The sequence below is a fragment of the Protopterus annectens genome, chromosome 1.part1 (genome assembly GCF_019279795.1).
Source record: "Protopterus annectens isolate FY-2018-M chromosome 1.part1, PAN1.0, whole genome shotgun sequence".
NCBI classification, from domain to species: Eukaryota; Metazoa; Chordata; order Ceratodontiformes; family Protopteridae; genus Protopterus; species Protopterus annectens.
In genome coordinates this window covers 14269161-14289367 of record NC_056726.1, presented here as the reverse complement: position 1 = coordinate 14289367, position 20207 = coordinate 14269161, and the positions used below count along the sequence as shown (strand labels likewise).

Sequence of the window (20207 nt, the reverse complement as noted above, 5' to 3'; positions counted from 1 at the left end):
GTCCCTAGAAAGAGATTGTGCAAGAGGAGGCATTTGGATCCCCTCAGGAATCCTTGACATCAGACACTGACTTAGAGGAATCAGAAGGGTTCCCACGGTCCCCATCGGAGGATGTCTCCTTTGCAGACATCCTGGAAATACTAAAACAGAGGGGTGATTGGCAGTCCGTTACCCCTACTGAGGATGAGTCGGTGCTCCTGAATGCCTTTGGGTCTCAACCTTCCACCTCCTCGGTTACTCTGCCCTTTGACGAACTAATGGATTTGATCACTCGAAGGGCGTGGGAGTCTCCTGATTCCATGCAAATGGCCCCTCAGAGGCCTAACAAATTTATCACCTCCCCCCAAGACAGGACTTTTCTCATGAAGGGAGTTCCTGTTGATGCCATGGTGGTGGCGGCGGCCACCAAGAAAGATGTCAGAAATCTCTTCTTCTGTCCATCCTGCTAATAGAGACTCTAGGACAATGGACAGATACGGGAAATGCATCTTTAGTTCTATGACATTTACCATGAGATAGCTTAACTATTTAACCCATTTAACCCGTCTTCAACCAGACCTCCTCAAACAGCTTGGAGATACTCTAAAGGGCAACACAGGTGATGCTGTCTCTGAGAAGGTGACGGCACAGCTTAACACCCTTAATTCTTTTGTGAACTCGTCCATGCAGCTCATTTCTTATGAAGCCGATGGGTCAAGCTGAGCAGCAGGTTCAGCGATAGCTCTGAGGAGACAATACTGGATGCGCTTATGCTCCTTTGCGGAAGCCTTCAAGTCTTCCTTTGTCAACACCCCAATTGATGGCTCTTCCTTGTTTGGGCCTAAAGTCAAGGAGACTCTCACTAGGTGTGAGCAGGAGGGAAAGACTATCTGCTGTAGGAGTCTGTTTTTCCACCCCTACTAGACCATACCCCAAAGGGCAGAGAGGTGGAAAAATGTGGTTCTGAAAATCCCAAGGAGCTTTCCAAAACACACATAGTGAACCCCCCTCCAGGGGCAGAGGAGGGGGGTAATAATGCAAGATGCCACCCAAGTGGCAGAGGGGGTCCGCAGAACCAGGATGACAGGGAGCAGTTCCTTGGTAAGCCCTATCAGCGCTCCTGAAAGGAGGCCCGACTGTCCAGCTCTAGAGGCAGTCGGGGGTCACTTGGCTTTGTACCTAGATGCCTGGCTAGGAATTACAACAGATTCTTGGGTACAAAGTATAGTTACCAGCGGTTACATCATTCCATTTTCAGCATCCCCTCCTATTCGAACAAGAATCCTAGACATTCCACCCAGTCTGCGGCATCAAGCAACCATAGAAATCCACAAGCTGCTAGAAAAAGAGTCATCCAGCCAGTCTCGGCAGACCAGACAGGATCCAGAACGTACTCCAGGTTCTTTTTAGTTCCAAAGAAAATGGGGGACTGGAGGCCCATTTTTGACCTCAGCAGACTCAACACCTTTGTCAAGAATGAAATGTTCCAGATGGTCACGCTTCAATCGATAATACCGTTTCTAGGAATGGGCGATTGGATGTGCTCTATAGATCTCAAGGATGCGTGCTACCACATCAAAATGGCCAGACCATCCAGAGATCATTTGCATTTCCGGCTGGGGGCCAGTCACTACCAATTCCGAGCACTGCCCTTTGGTCTCTCCACAGCCCTCAGATTGTTCACCAAATGCATGGCAGTGGTTACGGCTCACTTGAGGCATCTAAGATTCTGGGTGTTTCCATATCTGGACTACTGGCTCCTAACTGCTACCACCAGGCATCAACTGATTTTCTCCAGAGATTACACAATCAGTCTGTGCTCTCAGTTAGGCATAACCATAAATTTCGAAAAATCTGCTTTATTACCTTTGCAGCATATTTTCTTTATAGGAGCTGATCTAGACACCACCACAACCTTGGTCAGGTTGCCTCAAGCAAGAGTAATCTCTCTATGAAATCAGGTGTCCCACTTGCTAATGGAAAGATGAGTACCGGCCTCCCAGGTTCTGAAGCTATTAGGTACCATGGCAGCTACACTCATAGCGATTCCTCTAGGATGGATGCACATGAGAATACTCCAATGGTTACTTTTCACCCAGTGGTCTTATCTACAGCTTCCAATGTCGTTCAAGATTCTACTGACAAATGGTTGCAAAAAGGACCTTCTTAGGTGGTTGAATAGCCACCAGGTAACTGTAGATCATCCATTTGTACTTCCCCCTCCCTCAGCCACGGTGACCATAGACGCTTCCCTGATAGGGTGGGGGGGGCTGTTTCAGGGAAGAACTGTCCAAAGTACTTGGTCAGAGATGGAATCCCATTTGCACATCAATGTCCTAGAGTTGAGAGCAGTGTTTCTAGTGTTGCAGCACTTTCACGACTCTCTACCTCGGGAGACGATTGCAATCCAGACAGACAACATGTCAGTGGTCTGGTATATCAACAAACAGGGGGGAACCAAGTCTTACCCCTTATGCCGAGAGGCCCTGAGAATTTGGCAGTGGGCTGTATCCACTGGGAGCTTTCTGATAGCAATGCACATCCCGGGGATATCCAACGTGATAGCAGACAAACTGAGCAGAGCCATTCTGTTGCCCCACAAGTCATCCCACAAAGAACAAGTGGCGGAAATGATATTCCACAGATGGGGCCAGCCTTGCTGTGACCTTTTTGCATCCCCAATGAATGCCAAATGCAGAAGCTACATTGCCCTGTATCCTGCACTGGGGGACAGGCCAAGGGATTCACTCTTACACCATTGGCCCTGGGGTCTCCTTTTTGCTTTTCCACCAACCCCTCTGATCCCCAGATTTTTACAGAAAGCCAAAAGCTTGGGAAGGACTGTTATTCTGATAGCCCTGTTTTGGCCTCAGCAGATATGGTTCCCCTTCCTTCAGCAATATCAAGTGGAAGAACCTTGGGTTCTGGACCCAGTGCTAGACCTTCTGACTCACTCGGGAGTTCTTCACCCTTCTCTTCACTCCCTCAAACTGACAGCTTGGCTGCTCCATTTCCCAACCTAGCCAGGTCATATAATTTGTCTTCCGCGGTGCAACATATTCTAGTTTCTTCTCTTGAAGTCTCCACCAGGAAACTGTACAACAGTAAATGGAAGCGGTTTGTTTGTTGGGCTTCTCAACATGATATTGATCCCTATGTCGCTCCCATTCATAGTATTCTGGAGTTCTTGGCTATGCTTTTTCACAAAGGTGCAGCAGCTGCCACCATAAGGGTTCAATTGGCTGCAATATCCAACTTTCATTTAGGATGCAAAGGCTCTAATATTATGTCTCACAGATTATGTAAAGCCTTTCTGAAGGGGTCTCATCACCTTAGGCCACCTTTCAGACATCCAGTTACTCCCTGGAATCTGAATTTACTACTGTCTCAACTTATGCTTCCCCCTTTTGAGCCTGCATCATCTTGTCTTCTGAAGTTTCTTTCTTGGAAGACAATTTTAATGGTGGCTATTACCTCGGCGCATAGAGTTTCTGAACTACAAGCTCTTTCTTTCAGACCTCCGTATCTGGTCTTTCACCCTGACAAGAGTGTCTCTCAGGACAAATCCTACCTTTCTTCCTAAGGTCTGCTCCGAGGCTAATTTGAACCAGTCTATTGAGCTTCCCACTTTTTTCAGACACCATTCTAATAAATTGGAATACATATTACGTAAGCTTGATGTTCACAGACAATTGAGGTTTTATTTGGACAGAACAAAGGAATTTAGGAAATCGGATCAGCTCTTTGTTTCCCATGCAGACAATAAGAAAGGGTTTCCTGTATCTAAAGTTACATTGTCCAAATGGTTATCTGATTGTATAAAATTTTATATATTCTTCAGCCAACCAACCCTTAGAATGTGACATGAAAGCTCATTGTACCAGGGCTGTCTCTACATGTCTGGCTCGTGCAGCCCGTTTGCCTTTGGACACCGTTTGTGCAGCTGCTACTTGGTCCAAACCTCATATGTTTATCACTCACTACAAAGTGGACAGAGTCTCCAGGGACAGGGCTTCCTTTGGTTCCACTGTTCTCAGGAATGCACTCCCGTGAGCCACCCAGAATTAGGGTGCTTGGGACGCTACCCACTTGTAAAAACAAACGGCGAGATTGAACAACTTCACATAAAGAAGTTATGTTCTTACCATAAAGTTCCATGTGAGTTGTTCATCTCGCCTTTGTTCTTAGACTCCCTCACACCTTCCCCCTCCAGATTATGGAAGAACGGGTATGATTGGTGGTCTGGTTGGTCTGACTAGTGTCCTTAACTCCAGCCAGATTATCTCTTAGCTAATTGTAAATATGTGTATACATATGTATACATTTTGCATATTGGTATGTTTAGTTGTATTCTTTCTTGCTGGGTTCAGCAAACTAGATCTGAGGTTAGTCGGAGAGCATGATGGGATAGGGACTGTGCCTCAACCTACTCTCAAAGATCTTGAGCTTGGAAAATGGCTGACTTGGAGCCACACGTGTAAGAACAAAGACGAGATGTACAACTCACATGGAACGTTATGGTAAGAATATAACTTCTTTTTAAAGAGAGTGGGAATGTTTTCTGTTTTATTGGGCACTGTAGGATCTGGTTGGGAGGTACAGCCTGGTGTATGGTCTTGGGTTATGGTAAACTAAAATGGTTTGGGGGTTTGCAGGTTTTTGGACTGTGGGTTACTGTAGTAGTTTCTTTTGTCTGTCATGATAGTGTAGCTAGCAGCACAAAAAAACAATGAGACGTATAGCAGAGGTAGGTGCTTTAGCCCACTTATTCTTCAAATATATTTCTAGCTATTTTGAGATATTCAGTTGTCTGTTTTACTGTATTTCCATAAAAGGGGAGTTGGTGTAGTCCCTGTAAGTGAATTTGGGAGTGAGGGTGAACATATACTCTTTGGGGAAAAAAGGCAAATAATATAACTTTGGGGAGAAAGTCCCTGGTTTTCTACAGTCTTTTGAGTAAAGTGTTACTGACTGCATGTGGTCTAAGTGTGCACACATTTCAGCACAGTAGGACAGAGCTGACAAGTGCTATTCAGTTAGCACTACTACAACAAGAGTTACGTTGGATAAGTTGATTCTCTAGATATGGATAGGCATTTATTTAGCATTTCATCATACTAGAGGGTATCAGGTCAGAGTTCAGCCAGAGAACATATGTTGTTCATGTCCGTTTTCTTCGAGGACTTCTGCAGTCTTGTTGCTAACTTTCTAGTTCTGGCTGCTTTCACAGGATAACTGACATTCAGGATTGAGAAAAAGAGTGGGCTGGCTGCATAAGTCTGAAGAGAGTTTTAGGTTAGTGTCTGATGTGCACACTGTGGTCTGAGTCTAACAAGGAAAACAAATACAAATCACTGGGCATATTTGCTCTTGGTAATATATGTTTGCCAGTTTATGTGAGGATAAGAAATGTCACCCGTAATGACGGTAATTAGTTTGATTGTTAACTTGTCTAAAGGATTGAGGTATTCTGCATACTCTAAAGCTGTTATAAATGGGAATCTATAACCGTGATGTGATCTTTCATTTTATTAACTACAAGGACTTCAACAAGTTCCACATTTGTATAATGTGAAATCTAGTAAGAGATTATGGGGTTACAAATAAATACAGATTCTCCCCCACAGGTTCCAGTGAATCTAAATGTGTGATAGGCATTGTAGTCTGGAACACTGGGAGTGCTATGACTTCAGTGGAACCAGCTTTCTCAAATTGCACAAATTCTGCTGTTCTCACTGTTAAGGAAGTCTTCATGCTCAGAGATTCTGTTGTTTACACTTCTAGCATTCAGCTATGATGGCTTGATATATTATCCAGATGGGAGTTTGCTATAGTGGGCTATCCATCAGGTGAATTCTGCTTAAAAAATGTACTACAAGGGTAGCTGAAGTTTCAGTATGTAAAAACCAAGGGGTGAAAGTTGTGAACCCTTCCTGATACAATTGGGTCTACTGACTGTTTCATCTCATGCAATCACTCACTGAATCACCTAGAAAGAGACCAGTTTACTAGCAATTATTGAAGCCATTTCATCAGGCACTGTTCTTGGTGAATGTAGAATGCTGCTCATTGCCAGGGTCTTACCCTCTTTAAAGGTATAAACAGAGAGCTCAACAGTCTCTCTTTGCATCCTCCCAGAGTCGAAAGCTTCAGATCATTCATACCCACATGGACAGCTACAAGACTGTAACTGTATCTAGGGGCCTAAGAACCATAGTAACATCCATAATCCTTGCAACAGAGAGACAGCTATCACCCTATCCTTTTCCAACCTGGTAAGTTTCATGTCTGTATGTCCTACAATGGCATCACAAATGGAGGCATTTCTGGGATATTCTGCAGTTCCATAGGTGACTCCCAGTAACAGCAGGTGTAGGTAGTAATGTGGGTCTGGTGCTCATATTTGTGCAACATGCCTGAGATAAGATGGTAGGATGCCTATTAGGCCTAGGAGGCTTAGGCAAAGCTTTCTTTGCTGTCAACATATGTAGGATTAATGTATTGGTACCATAATAGCAGTGTTGTCGTGGTGCTGTTTACTCACATTGGGGTGGAGGGGTAGAGAAGGCAGCCTCCAGTTTAGATAAATATGTTCATTTCTCACAGGTGGATCCAGCATGTGTTAGAAGAAATGGCTTGTCAGCAAACTACAGGCAGTTGCTAGAGTGCCTCAGAAGATCAAGTGCAAGAAGGCTGGCTAAGAGTGAGGCAAAAGCCAGCTGTGATTCCATGTTGCATGGATAACAACTTATAGAATTAACAAACAGTATAAATCTAAAACCAGTGCAAAGCAGTAATGGTTGAAGACTCAATATATAATCAGCTAAGTTACAATGGTATGGGTGATCAGGTTTTGAGTAAGATTTTGTCTGAGGATAGCTGGTTACACTGGTTAACTGTGGTCTGGGTCTTTGGAATACAGTACCCACTACCTTTGAGTCGCAGGCCTCTACCGACACTCGTGTAGTTCGGCATGCCACAAGATACTCAAAGTATTGGACCGACGGATGTATCTCCCTCGGATGGGTCCAGAGCCGCTGAGCAGGCACCGGCTTCTGAGGGTGTATTCAGACCTCAACATTTATATATCAAACCAACGAAAGCTGCAAAACCAAAGGCAAACACATCTTCTAAAATTAAAAAACCGAAGCCTGCGCCACGTGCACAGGCCTCTATGCCTAAAAAACAGATGATCAAAATGGCTGAAGACCTTATTACCTTGATCAGGGGTACCCATCCCCCTCCAGACAAGAGACCTAGGCAAGAGACTGACTATGAATCTTCAGATCAGGTTTCTATTTCTTCTGATTCCTCTTCTGATCAGGAATTATCTTCACCTCCCTATGAGGATTCTGATGCTGAGGAGTCTATTCCATCTGCATCTCCTCCTGAGGATTATTCATTTGGAGAAACCTTGCATACTTTGAGGGAGCATTTTTACTCGGAGAGTCAAGACTTCTCAGAATCCAAAAAGAGGCTCAGGGATTTCCTTCTTCTCCCTCAGCAGAAGCCTTTAGCCATTTCCCCTGTTTTAGACATTGTGGATGATGTGTTCTCGGAGTCAAGCCTGACCCCTGACTGTTTACCTCTGGCTCCCAGTAAGCCTGACAGATATTACAGGGTCCCTGGCTCTCATAATTTTTTATTTAGAAACCCTGCTGCTGATCCTGAAACTGTTTCACAGGATCCAAAGGGAGTTAAGGGAGTTAAGGCCTCATCAGCAAAAAAACCTGTCCCCTCAGACAGAGATTCAAGGGCACTGGACAGATGGGGGAAAAGGTTTATATATCTGCAACCTTGGCAATCAGGGCCTTAAACTATCAATTTCATATGCTTAAGTACCAACAACATGTTATGGGATTGCTGAAACAGAAAATGATGTTGATTTCAGAATGTGCAGAAAATAAAGAATTGCAGGAATTATTGCATGCAGCTAAACAAGTTGGAAAGCATACTTTGCAATGTGGTTTTGATTCTTTAGAGGCCTCCTGCAGGGCCGCAGTTACTGGATCTGTGATTAGGAGGCATGCCTGGTTAAAGGAACAAAATTTGCCTGATCATGTTAAAGCTAAATTGCTAGATGCACCTTTACAGCATGATTCTCTGTTTGGTATTACGGCAGAAGAGGTTTTAAAGAAAATGGAAGACAAAGTTAAGTCTATGCAAACTGTTAAAGATTTCTTACATGTGCAGCCGCCAAGATTCAGTAGACACTGGCCTACAAAAAATTGGTCCTTTCCTGTGTCAGACAGAGCTCAAAGGAGCAAATCCAGATGCCCTAAGGGTTCCAGGTACCAGGCTCAAGACTCATACAGGTCAAAGCAATGGGGCACGTCCACCTCCAAATCTGGAGGAGATAAAGCGCAAACCTACAGAAAGCAATCCCAGTGACTTCCCTCTGCCTACACCAAGCACTTATCTTTTGGCAGCACCCATAGGGGGAAAATTAGCACTTTTTGCTCAAAAGTGGCAGTTACTAACCCAGGACAAGTGGGTACTAAACATCGTATCACAGGGATACAGATTCCATTTCCACACTCTGCCAATGACAAATGGTTGGCCAGATCTGCCAACAAACCAATGGGCAGAGGCACAGAAACAGGTTTCTTCCCTCATGGATATGGGGGGCATTCAGACAGTACCAGATCAGGAAAGAGGACAAGGTTTTTACTCAAGACTGTTCTTGGTACCCAGAAAGGACAAGGCCTGGCAGCGAATACTGGATTTTTTGATTTTGAACACATACCTGGACATTCCAAAATTCAAAATGCTCACTTTACAACAGCTTTTGCCCATGTTGGGCAAGAATGCTTGGCTGTTGACTTTAGACCTAAAAGAGGCATACCTGCATGTTCCAATAAGACAGTCGTGCAGAAGATACCTCAGATTCAAGCCTGGCTTAATGCATTACCAATTCTCTGCACTGCGCCCAGGGTCTTTACAAAGTGCCTGGCACCATTAATTGCATTTTGCAGACAAAGAAGTATTCAAATATATCCTTACTTGGACAACTGTCTCATTCAAACAGAGAACAAGGACACTATTATACGACACCTGGTGTTTGTGCAAAGGCTTCTAACATGCCTAGGGTACACAATAAACGAAAAGAAATCACAACTGGTACCCTCTCAAAAGATAACATTCCCGGGTGCAAGCTTGAATACAACTGCCCAGATGGCTTACCTCATGCCAGACAAACAAAGACAACTGACTACATACTTCAAACTGATGGCAACAAAAACCCAGTCTTCTGCAAGACAAATTCTGCAGGCTGTGGGCTTCATGGCATCCAGCATCCTACTAATATCATATGCAAGACTGCATATGAGGAAACTTCAATGGTACCTAAAAAGTTTATGGAGCCAACATTCACACAGTCTGGAAACAATGATTCCTCTCATTCCCTGCCTGCAACAGGAGTTTCTATGGTGGGCAAAGGCCTGTCACCAAAACATGGGATGGCCCTTCACTCTACCCCCTGCCAGCCAAACCTTAACAACAGATGCATCAGATTATGCCTGGGGGGCCCACATGGCAGGAAGATGCATTCAGGGCATATGGGTGCCAAATCAAATGCATCCACATATCAACCAGAAAGAGATGCTAGCTGTTCAAAATGCCCTAATAGCCTTCAAGAACTTACTTCATCCAGGACAACTACTGATAAAGAAGGACAACACCACAGTCATGCAGTATATAAACAAGGAAGGGGGCACACACTCATACCCCCTTTGCAGATTAGCCATGGCACTGTAGGACACAGCTTTGACCTACCAAATAAATCCTTAAGCTCAATTCCTGCCAGGAAAACAAAACACATTGGCAGATGATTTAAGCAGAAACCTTATGGATCCTCACGAGTGGAAACTAAATCCACAAGTATTCAGCATGATCACAGAGAAATTGGGGAGCCCAGACATAGATCTATTTGCCTCTCCTCAAAATTATCAACTGAAAAGATTCTGCGCAAGGACTTATCACAGACAAGCATGGAAAGTGGACGCCCTATCCTTCAGTTGGAAAAACATAGCAGTTTACGCCTTTCCTCCTCTGCCTCTTCTATCCAAGGTCCTCCTAAAAGTCAGACAAGAGAAGCCAAAGATGATATTAATTGCCCCAGACTGGCCCCGCCAATACTGGTACCCAATCCTAAGGAACTTGTCTCAATACCCAGCTTGGACCTTGCCTCAAAAACCACAACTACTGTCCCAGCAAAACAATCAGATCCTGCACAATCAACTACAGACTCTGAACCTGGCAGCATGGCTAATCCTGTAATCATACAAATGACACCTCTCAGTAAAGCTGTGATGGATGTCATTTTGGAAGCCAGAAGGCCTAGTACTAGAAAATCTTATGCTGACAAATGGAAGAGATTCTGTGCTTGGAATCAAGCACAAGGAACTGATACAGCAGAACCACATATTCCTCAGATATTACAATACTTAACTGAGATGCTTGACAAAGGCCTATCTTTTTCATCAATCAAAATCCATGCCTCTGCCATTTCAGCTCATTACAATACAGAGCCATCAATCTTTTCTCATCTTTTACTAAAGCAGTATCTTAGAGGAGCCAAAAATTTAAGGCCTCGTAGAAGATCACCATTACCTGCATGGGACCTCAGTTATGTGTTGGAAAAGCTCACCCTGCCTCCATTTGAACCAGCTGCTACCACTGATATAAAGTTCTTATCATGGAAGACAGCTCTGCTGCTAGCAATTACTTCAGCAAGAAGAGTTTCAGAGCTACAGGCCCTCATGGCTGTAGAGCCTTTGATCATATTTTACCCAGACAGGGTGTCTCTGAGGACAAATCCTACTTTTATGCCTAAGGTCGTTTCCAGTGTGGCTCTTAACCAAACAATTCATCTGCCAACTTTTTATCCAAATCCGCAGAACAAAGGGGAGAGAATTCTGCATTCCTTGGATGTACACAGACAGCTAAGATTCTACTTGAGCAGGACTAAAGCTCTAAGAAAAACTGAGCAATTACTAGTGTCATATGCTGCAGGATCAGAAGGAAAGGCTATTTCAAAGCAGACAATTTCAAAGTGGATAAGCCATTGCATCCGTTTCTGCTACTTACACCATGACAAACCTGTGCCCAAGGGCATTAGGTCTCACTCCACCAGGGCTGCAGCTACTTCAGCAGCCTTTCTCAGAGGAGTACCAACCAAGGACATTCTAGTGGCTGCTACTTGGAGTTCTGTTCACACCTTTACAAAGCATTACCATTTGCCTCTCTACTCTAAGTCCAGGGCAGGCTTTGCCACTGCAGTGCTGCAGGGCCTTATAGCCTCACCTAATGCTGTTTAGCTCCAGCCTCCCAACCATAGCTTTGGAATTCTACCCAAATGTAATGACTGCAAAAGTGAAACACGAAGAACATAGTACAGCTGTCTACACTTACCATAAATGTAGATGTTTGAGTGTATTCACTGTTGCAGTCTAGGTTACCCTCCCACCATCCCCCTGTCATTCTACAGTTTATCTTTTCTTCTCTATCTTCTGCAACCTATGTGGTGTATTTACTTGGAGATGAAGGTAAAGTTTATATTGATGCATGTATATATATATATATATATATATATATATATATATATATATATATATATATATTTATAATATTGCTACCTTTTTGGGGGCACCTGACATCGGGGGGGGGCAAGAAAAACTAAAGAAAATGGCGTCGGTTGCATGTTTTATATCCCTGACGACCTGACGTCATGGAAGAGAAGACAGCAACTGACGCAGGACCCAAGACTTTGGAATTCAGGCCGACTGAGGGCAACCTGCCAGCAGATTACCCAAATGTAATGACTGCAACAGTGAATACACTCGAACATCTACATTTATGGTAAGTGTACACAACTATACATTCCAGTTAGTTTTCTATTGAAAACCTTAGAATGTTTTTCTCTTTAAATAAAAATAATGGTCCCTAATTCCTATCTCAGTGTACAAGTATGTAACTTAAAATTCCTATGATTCACAAAGGGACACAACTTGGTTCTCTCCTAACCAGAACTTTTAATACCTTGATGCACTGCATTAAAAGTAAACACTGCAATCAAACAAAAAATATATAGGTGACAATATAAGGAATATAAATCAAGAAATGTACCATTCTTCCACATTAAGTTTTATTTTGCAAGTTGCAGAAACTAAGAAATGCTGATACTTGTTAAGGTAGAATACAGTATTACCAGTGTAGATAAAGATAAAACGTTTCACAAAACCACAGCACAATACACTGAGCTAAACAAGTGGAACTGAAATTCCAACAAAGCTATTCAATGCCTCATTTCTTTGGGAGGTAGATGAGGTAGGGCTTAGGGTGCAAATTATGTATTGTGGTTGCCATCGTACATGGCATATTACAATTCTAAGAGTGCTGCAGTCTTGACTTCACCTACTGTTTATCAATAATATATCAATTAAGGTTTAATAAGGATCGAAGACAAGAATTAAGGTGCTAGGGTTTCTCTCTGACAAGTTGTGTTTGAGCAGAGAAACCAGGTAAGGATGTCTCTTCCCCATCATTATTTGCTTTATATTTAGAACAATTAGCAAAGAAAATAAGGGACTGAAAAATTCAAGCATATTAACTGGTACGGTAATCAAGAAAAGTTTGTTTTATTTGCAGATGATAAATGTAATAAATTGGATAATTCTCTGTTGTGGAATATTTTGACAGTTTCATTTCTTTTTGTGGCATAAAATAAATGAAGGTAAAACAAAGGCTATAGAGGTAAATTACATGCCCACACAATTGATTCAGTATAACCCATATTAATGAAGGCATGATAAACTGAAGTATTTAGGTGTATGAAATAAAATGGTGCTATTATGAAAGCTACGGATATGCTGTAAGAGTCTAAAAAGATAATACAAAAACTAAGAAACTGAAAGCTCTTGTTTATGGATATGGATAGTAAGATACATGCAGTGAAGATATTTTTAGTCCATTTGCATTTATATATATAGGTTATACATATTTTTATCAACAAGAGAAAAAGTTGGATATGATAATTAAAGAGTTGAAGGCATATATCTGGGAGGAAAAGAGAACAAGAGTTATGTTGGTTAAGTTGATTTTCTAGATAGAACAAGGTGATTTAGGGTTACCTGATTTGAATTGACACTTTAAAGTCACACAGTTAAAATTCATGTACATAATCAAGCATAAGGTTATAAATCAAATTGGAAAGGAATGATGATGAAGTTGGGGAGTTCAAGAAATTAGAGACTAAGATTTTGGATGCAGGGCCTTAAGGAGAATAACAGCAACCATATATAGTATTGTATTTATAGGCTAGCAGAACATATTATATAAAAAACTAAGCCAACATGGAATGAGGAAAGAAGATTTTTATCAAGAAGGATGCCTGCAAGTATGATTATAGAAAACAGGCAAGAGGTAGCTTAACTTTACTTGAGAAAATTATCAAGGGAACAAAGTTATTAGGAACAAATAACTAGAGAGAGAGAGAGAGAAAGGAAATACAGTAGAAGTTTGCACTGTAGGTTAGAGACTGCCTTTCTCACTGAAATTGATAACTGAGTATATGAAAAGAGAACAACTATCTCTGGTTGAGATGTAGTTGAGTCTACAACAGAAGCTGGTGTTTAAAAAGGATAATTATTAGGGAATATAAAATATTGCATGATAACTAGAATAGTTAATCAGAGGAGGCAAGGAAAGATTAGAAAGAAACATTGGCAAAGCAATTAAAAATAAAAAGTGTTAGAACATCTGTAAGAGTCCCAAGTATGCAATAAAATCTAAAGGGCTTCGGATTTTTGCATGAAGTTATTGCACATGTATTTTATAACCCAAGCAGACTTTAAAGATTTTTTTCCTCAGGTAGATAGCAAATGCTGGGGGTGTAAGGGGAATGAGAAAGGTAATTAGGAACATGTTTTTAGAGAATGCAATGAATTGGTAGGTTTTGAAAATCCTATAGAGTACTTTGTCAGAAATTTTAAGGGAGCAAATGATTGTAGCTAAGGAAATGATTCTTTTGTGCTGGGATATAGGATCTCAATTGTCTACACAAAGTAAGGCTTTACTAAGTTTAACACTATTAATTGCCAAAAAAAAAGCCATTACTAGAAAATGGAAATCAAAATTTAAGCCAACTGTAACTGAAATATTAAATATTGTAAAGAAGATAAAAGAATTGGAGGCAGGATCTTAAGAAAAGAGAAGGAGCAAATTACATAGGAATAAATGGAATTTGTAAGAACAATACATGCAGAATAATGTTCAGGAGGTAGAGGAGCGAAATTTAAGGGAAGGCAAGAACTGAACAATTTATGTTATATTGGAGTGAATGAAAAATATTTAAAGAAAACATATGCATAGTGCCTAAAATAATAATGCAAATGTTATGGATTGTTTTCTTTTCCATTACTGCATTTGTAGGTGTCACCATATCAAGTTTAACTCACTGGAGCCTAAAATGCCTTTTTTTGTATGCTTCCAGTTCACAGCCATGCCTCCTTATGGCATCCCGAACATTTTTGAGTCTAGCTTCTTTAATTAAGTGACTTATTGTATAATAGGTAGTATTAGGAAGTGTAAGAAGTTCACAGAATGACACTAAAATTGTTACTGTAGGATGTCCTGCTGTGCAAACATTATTCTTTGTTTGCCACTTATTATTTATATTTTCATATTTGTAATTACATTTTCATAACTGAGAGGTCTATATTTTATTAAGGTGCATGGTGTGAAACATCAATCTGTGAGACATGATATTCACTGAAAATGTTGGTTTATATCACACTATCACTGGATATATTGCTAGGTCTTTGTTAGTAATTAAGAAAATAATATTTCCATTTGTACTTAATACTTAAAAAAAACAACTGACTTGCAAACTGTTGCTTGACATAAGGTAAAATCTTAGATGCTGAAGAAAACTGTCTTTATGAGAGATATCCATTATTATTTCTATTGCTAATTATATAATTAAACATATATTTTCATATTTCTGTAAATATCTCAATAAACATGCCCTTATAGAGGAATTTCTTGCTGACACATGAAAGCATAATGTCTGGTTAACAAAATGTTCTAACAGTATATGTGTACAGTGTATAGTATTCAAGTTATGAAAATTTGTTCGTGAAAGTTTAGAAAAAATATAATTTGGGATTTGTGTGCATTATAATATAATAAGTCTATGAATTAACTGACTATTATCACTGTAAAGAATGCTTTTTACTGATGACATTCCTATTTGTACAGTTTCAGTAGTTTTTATTCAGAAAATATTTACATGTGTTTATCTTATGCTTTTAAGTTTATTTTTCAGAAAAAGTTCTGGAATGTAAGAAGAGTTTTGGCTGTTAGATGTGTGGCATTCATCATCACATAGGTGTTAATGAGTTAATAAAGATGTTTAAAGATGACATAGTGCTTACAGTTCTTAACTGTGTATTGAGTACTTTAGTTACACAGGAAAGCAGCATAAATTATATAAAAATTGATGTAAGTTTTCCCAGAAAGAAGAAAATTGATATGCTTGGCTAATAAATGACATTACAGAGTTGTCAAGTGCTGTAATCAAGACATGGCAAGAATTATGAAAAAACAAGACTTCTATAAGCAATATGGAGTCTAAAACAGACCCAAGATTATTATATTTGCTTTTGCGAGTGTATTGCAGGTTTTGAAAATTCTTAATAAAACTTGTCATGCAAAGGAATGAAAATAATTTAAGCATGCAACATCTGACCTCAGTAAATTTATATGGTGTCCTAGCATGTTGTATTAATTGTATTCAAAGGTAAGCATTTTCTTGATTTGCTATATCACTGATATGAATGTATTGCAACTGACCATTTTCTTTCCTTTGTGTTACTAGGCATGAATGCTGACCTAGGTGAAGTTATCAGAGTGGAGTTAGTGAAGACCTCTGCTGGCTTAGGGTTTAGCCTTGATGGAGGAAGGGCTTCAGTCCATGGAGACAGGCCTCTGTATATTAAAAAGATATTCAAAGGTACTAATCTCATTAAATGATTTTGTGCTTTGCACAGAAATGTGGATAATGGAACCTTTGTAAACACTTTTTTTGTTACGTATGCAATAACATATTGCACAATTTCTGTTTTGTTTTACTTTAAATTATTATCGTTTTTTTATCCAGTTACTAAGTTCTCTTTGTGGTTTGTAATAATTTCTAATATGTAAATGCATAACTTTTCAAACTGTGATTGTTACACTGATAATTTTTCACTGTATTTTCAGCTGTTATTTTGAAGTGAAAGGGGGGCCCCTGTAAACATATAAACGGTATCTCAGGGACAGTGAAGAAACAGAATATATCACAGTATAACTGAGAGAATGAATATGAATAAAATTCTGCTTTAAATTCCCAATGCAGGTGTTGACTCTGCAATAAAGCGTCAGGGTGTGCTCTACTCTTGAGTGCTTCATACTTTGGATAAGATGTTAAACCAAGGACAAACCTGCCTGAGTTGGTGATAGTTCAGGTGGATGTAGAAGATCCTTTAGCACCTATTGAAAAGAGTAGGGGTCCTTTATTTTACACCAATATATACATTATTTACAAAAATTATAAACATATTTACAGTATTAAAAAAAAACAAAAAAGTTAATTAAAACAAAGTTACAAATCGCATATCTATTGACTCTCACTCCTTTTTACACAACCAGCATGTAATCTTCCTCACAATATTTGGAATCATCCAGTTACCACTGAACGTAAGTTCTGTCAGTCTTTGATTCCAATTAACCCGTATAATACAAAACATTTTCTTATCTAATTTTATAGCATATTTTTATCCAAACCTTCATAAAATCCATATTCAGTCATGTCCATATTCAATTGCTTATATCCTTGAAATTCAATCAAAATTTTCTTTTCTGTTAATACTTCCTGTAACTTTCAAACTCTCTTACAATTAAAACATATGAACTGAGGTTTCTAATTCCCCACAATAAAGACATGTCCTCTCATTTACTCTTTATATGGCATATTTACATTCACAATTAACTTATTAGTTTGTAATCTCCACAGAAAATCTTGACAGTCTTCATTTTTTTCATACACCAAACATTTCGTAATTTTATAGCTATATTTTTTACTGTTGTTAAACTATTCCATAGATTAAAATAATATTCTAGCATAATGTTTTCCTACCATATCTTTGTTATTCCTAACTTTGTCTATTTGATTTCTAAATCCCTATTTTTCTTTGTAACTTTTTATTTCTTCATTCCTCCACTCTCATTCTCATTTATTTAATCTTATTAAATTCCATTTTTTTTATAGTTTTCCGTAAACAATTTTCTTATATAAACACTGTCATTCCTATTAATCCATTCTAACTCTCTAAATAAATTCAAACATGCACCATACACAGTTGGATTTAATAATCCTAAACCTCCTGCATCCTTATCTACATGTAATATTCCTCTCTTAACTGGATTCAGCCTAGAACCCCAAATAAATCTAAATATTCAATCATTTGTTTTTGTATATCTTTAGGTAATATATATATATATATATATATATATATATATATATATATATATATATATATATACACACACACACACACATGCCATGTATGCAGTCTTCCCCATCCATAATGAATTAATCAAGTGAACTTTTTTATTATACAATAATCTATATTTATTACACATAATACTCAACACTCTTAAATCCTGTACAATTTTTGTCCATTGTTCCTTAACAACTTAATTAGATCCAAAAGTAATTTCTAATACTGAAATTCTACCAGTCCCAAAATTAATGTTCTTTATTACTTCTTCAAGACCAAATGACCACTTTCCAAAGTTCCATATTCTTGAAATACCTTATTTCATCCAGACCAGATGCTGAATCAAGATTCTTTCTTCAGTATTAAATCCAGTTCTGCCAAAGTAATCTGTTTATCTATATCTTTATTTATACTTTCATTAAACTGATTAATTGATGTAATGCATTTTGCCATAGTCTACTCATATTTGTTTGGGTCACTTTTGTAATAAAAATGTTTGCAAACTTTTTTTTGAAACCATGCTCCAAAAAATGTAGTGTTTTAACCAGGTGATGTCATGTTAGACTCAGATCCATAGATCTTAATGAATATGTGCCTGCTCATGCACATTAGGCTTCCATTAAAGTCTATGGAAAAAGTCCGACAGTCTTCCTGAGTTGGTTTCACTGAGGTTAAAAATCAAATGTTACTCCTCAGTGGCATCAGTGCAGAGAAAAAGATTTTCAAAGTTTATTTATTTATTTATGTATTTATTTTTGAATTGTACCAAAAATAGTTGTGGTTAGAATGAGGATAGTAATCGATGCTTTGTGTTCCACATACACTGGTGCAAGCATGACAAAACAATTTAAAGGGAAAATTCCAGTAGTGACTCCTGATTAGGAAAATGTTGCATTAAAACAGCAGTGAAAAACTGCAGTGCTATGCATTTTATTATCCTGCTCACCTATATTGTTTCTACCCTGCCCCAGTATTTCACTTGCAGTTCCACATGTTTATTGTTACATCTTGAGTACAACTTCTGCATTGTGAAATATAGCATATTCATGTCACTTAGCAAATGCAACAGAAATACATGCATCTGGAATGATGCTTCAAAGTGCTAGCAACTGTATGTGTATCCAAGATTTATTTGAAAATTAGCAAAGTTTCGGACAAGTAGCAGAATTGAGCTTGACTACTTGAGGTTAAAAAGCAGTACATTAATAGTGCATTTCTGCTAGTGCTATTACCATAACAGTAGACGTTCAAGTAAATCACTGTAGCAGTAGCCTAAGAATGCCCCCCATTTGCTTGCTTCCACAGCTTTTAGGGCACCCCCTATGCATTGTAGCGCTGTCTGCATCAGAATGGTATAGTGCCAAATTTCAGAGCTTTTTTGCCCCAAATGAAGGAATCTTGAATTTCAGAAATCAGTACAGTGTCGTAAAGAAATCAAACAATACAATGTGTCAAAAGCAATACAAATTCAAGGAGCTGGAGAATGGGAGTAGCTACTGCCGCAGTGATCTACTCAAACATCTGCTGTTATGGTAAGAGCACATCTACAACTGTACTACGTTCTTTGTTAGATCCCTGCTACCATAGCCTAAGCTATATGATGTGATTAACAAAGTTTAGAGAGCAGGGTAGGAGGAAGGTGGGTCAGAATCCTGGAGGCCTTGAAGAACAACCTCAGTCAACTCCCCCCCTCCCCCAGATCTAGAGTAGGAGCCCAGTTTGTAATGCTTGGTGTAAAATTATGACCAGGGAGCTGCCTTCAGTACACTTCTAGAGTAAACCCCTTTCCAAAATAATACAGACATAGACAAAACTCAAGCAGAGTGAGCCCTGACTCTGCCTGGTAGTAACTCTCCAAGGTGGGTATAATAGAAAGTATTAGCTTAGGACAACCATCTCAAAATACTCTGTTTATATACTGCTTTTCCCATCTTTTAACCATTATAGGAAATAAACAGCTGATCAGCAATCCAGAAAGACTTGACTCTATCAATATAGCATCTGAGTTGCCTATGTACATATAAAATGTGGTAGACTCCTTTCGCCCTTATTTGTAGGGTCAGGAAAGAACGCCATGAGAGTAATGACCTGGTTCAGTGTAAACTCTGTCACCACTTTAGGCATGTAGGAGGGGTTAGTTCTCAAGGAAACTCTTTCCATATGAAAAATGAGATGGTGGTAGTTGCATTAAGGTAGCAACTCAGATATACATTTTACAGAGGTTAGAGCAATTAATAACGTTTTTTTCAAGACAAGAACTAGAAAGTCTGCATCCTGAGCAGTTTCAAAAGGAGATGGAGTATGCTTTTCTAACACAAAATTAAGATTCTAAGAAGGAGCCACTCACCTAAGAGGTGGGCACATGTGCAAAAGCCTTTCAAAAATTGTTTAACAGATGGTAATGTAGAAAGGGGAGATCTATGGACAGACAAGTAGAAATGGCTGACCGTTGAAATTTAATAGTGAAGAGGAAAGGCCAGCAAATGATAACTTATACAATGTTGAAGAGCCAGAGTTCATCTGGGACTGTAATGGGCCCTGTTTTATAGAGTGGCAACAACTAGAAAAAGATTTCCACTTTCCCAAATATGATTTTCTAGTAGCACGTTTTTTGACCTCCCATAATACCTAGTGTGTATCCACATAAAAAGGTGTCTGCAAGGAGATAAATTCTATCATGTACACAGT

General features: G+C 39.4%; 1 protein-coding gene across 4 annotated transcripts in view; it reads left to right on the top strand.

Moving 5' to 3' along the window:
* Positions 1-20207, top strand: part of PDZD2 (PDZ domain containing 2) — a 2738687-nt gene that overhangs the window by 2703791 nt on the left and 14689 nt on the right. For all 4 annotated transcript variants that reach the window (XM_044073368.1, XM_044073377.1, XM_044073386.1 and 1 more), the window contains one exon: positions 15857-15991. In XM_044073368.1, the coding sequence (XP_043929303.1) occupies positions 15857-15991 (135 nt within the window). The remainder of the gene's footprint in view (positions 1-15856; positions 15992-20207) is intronic.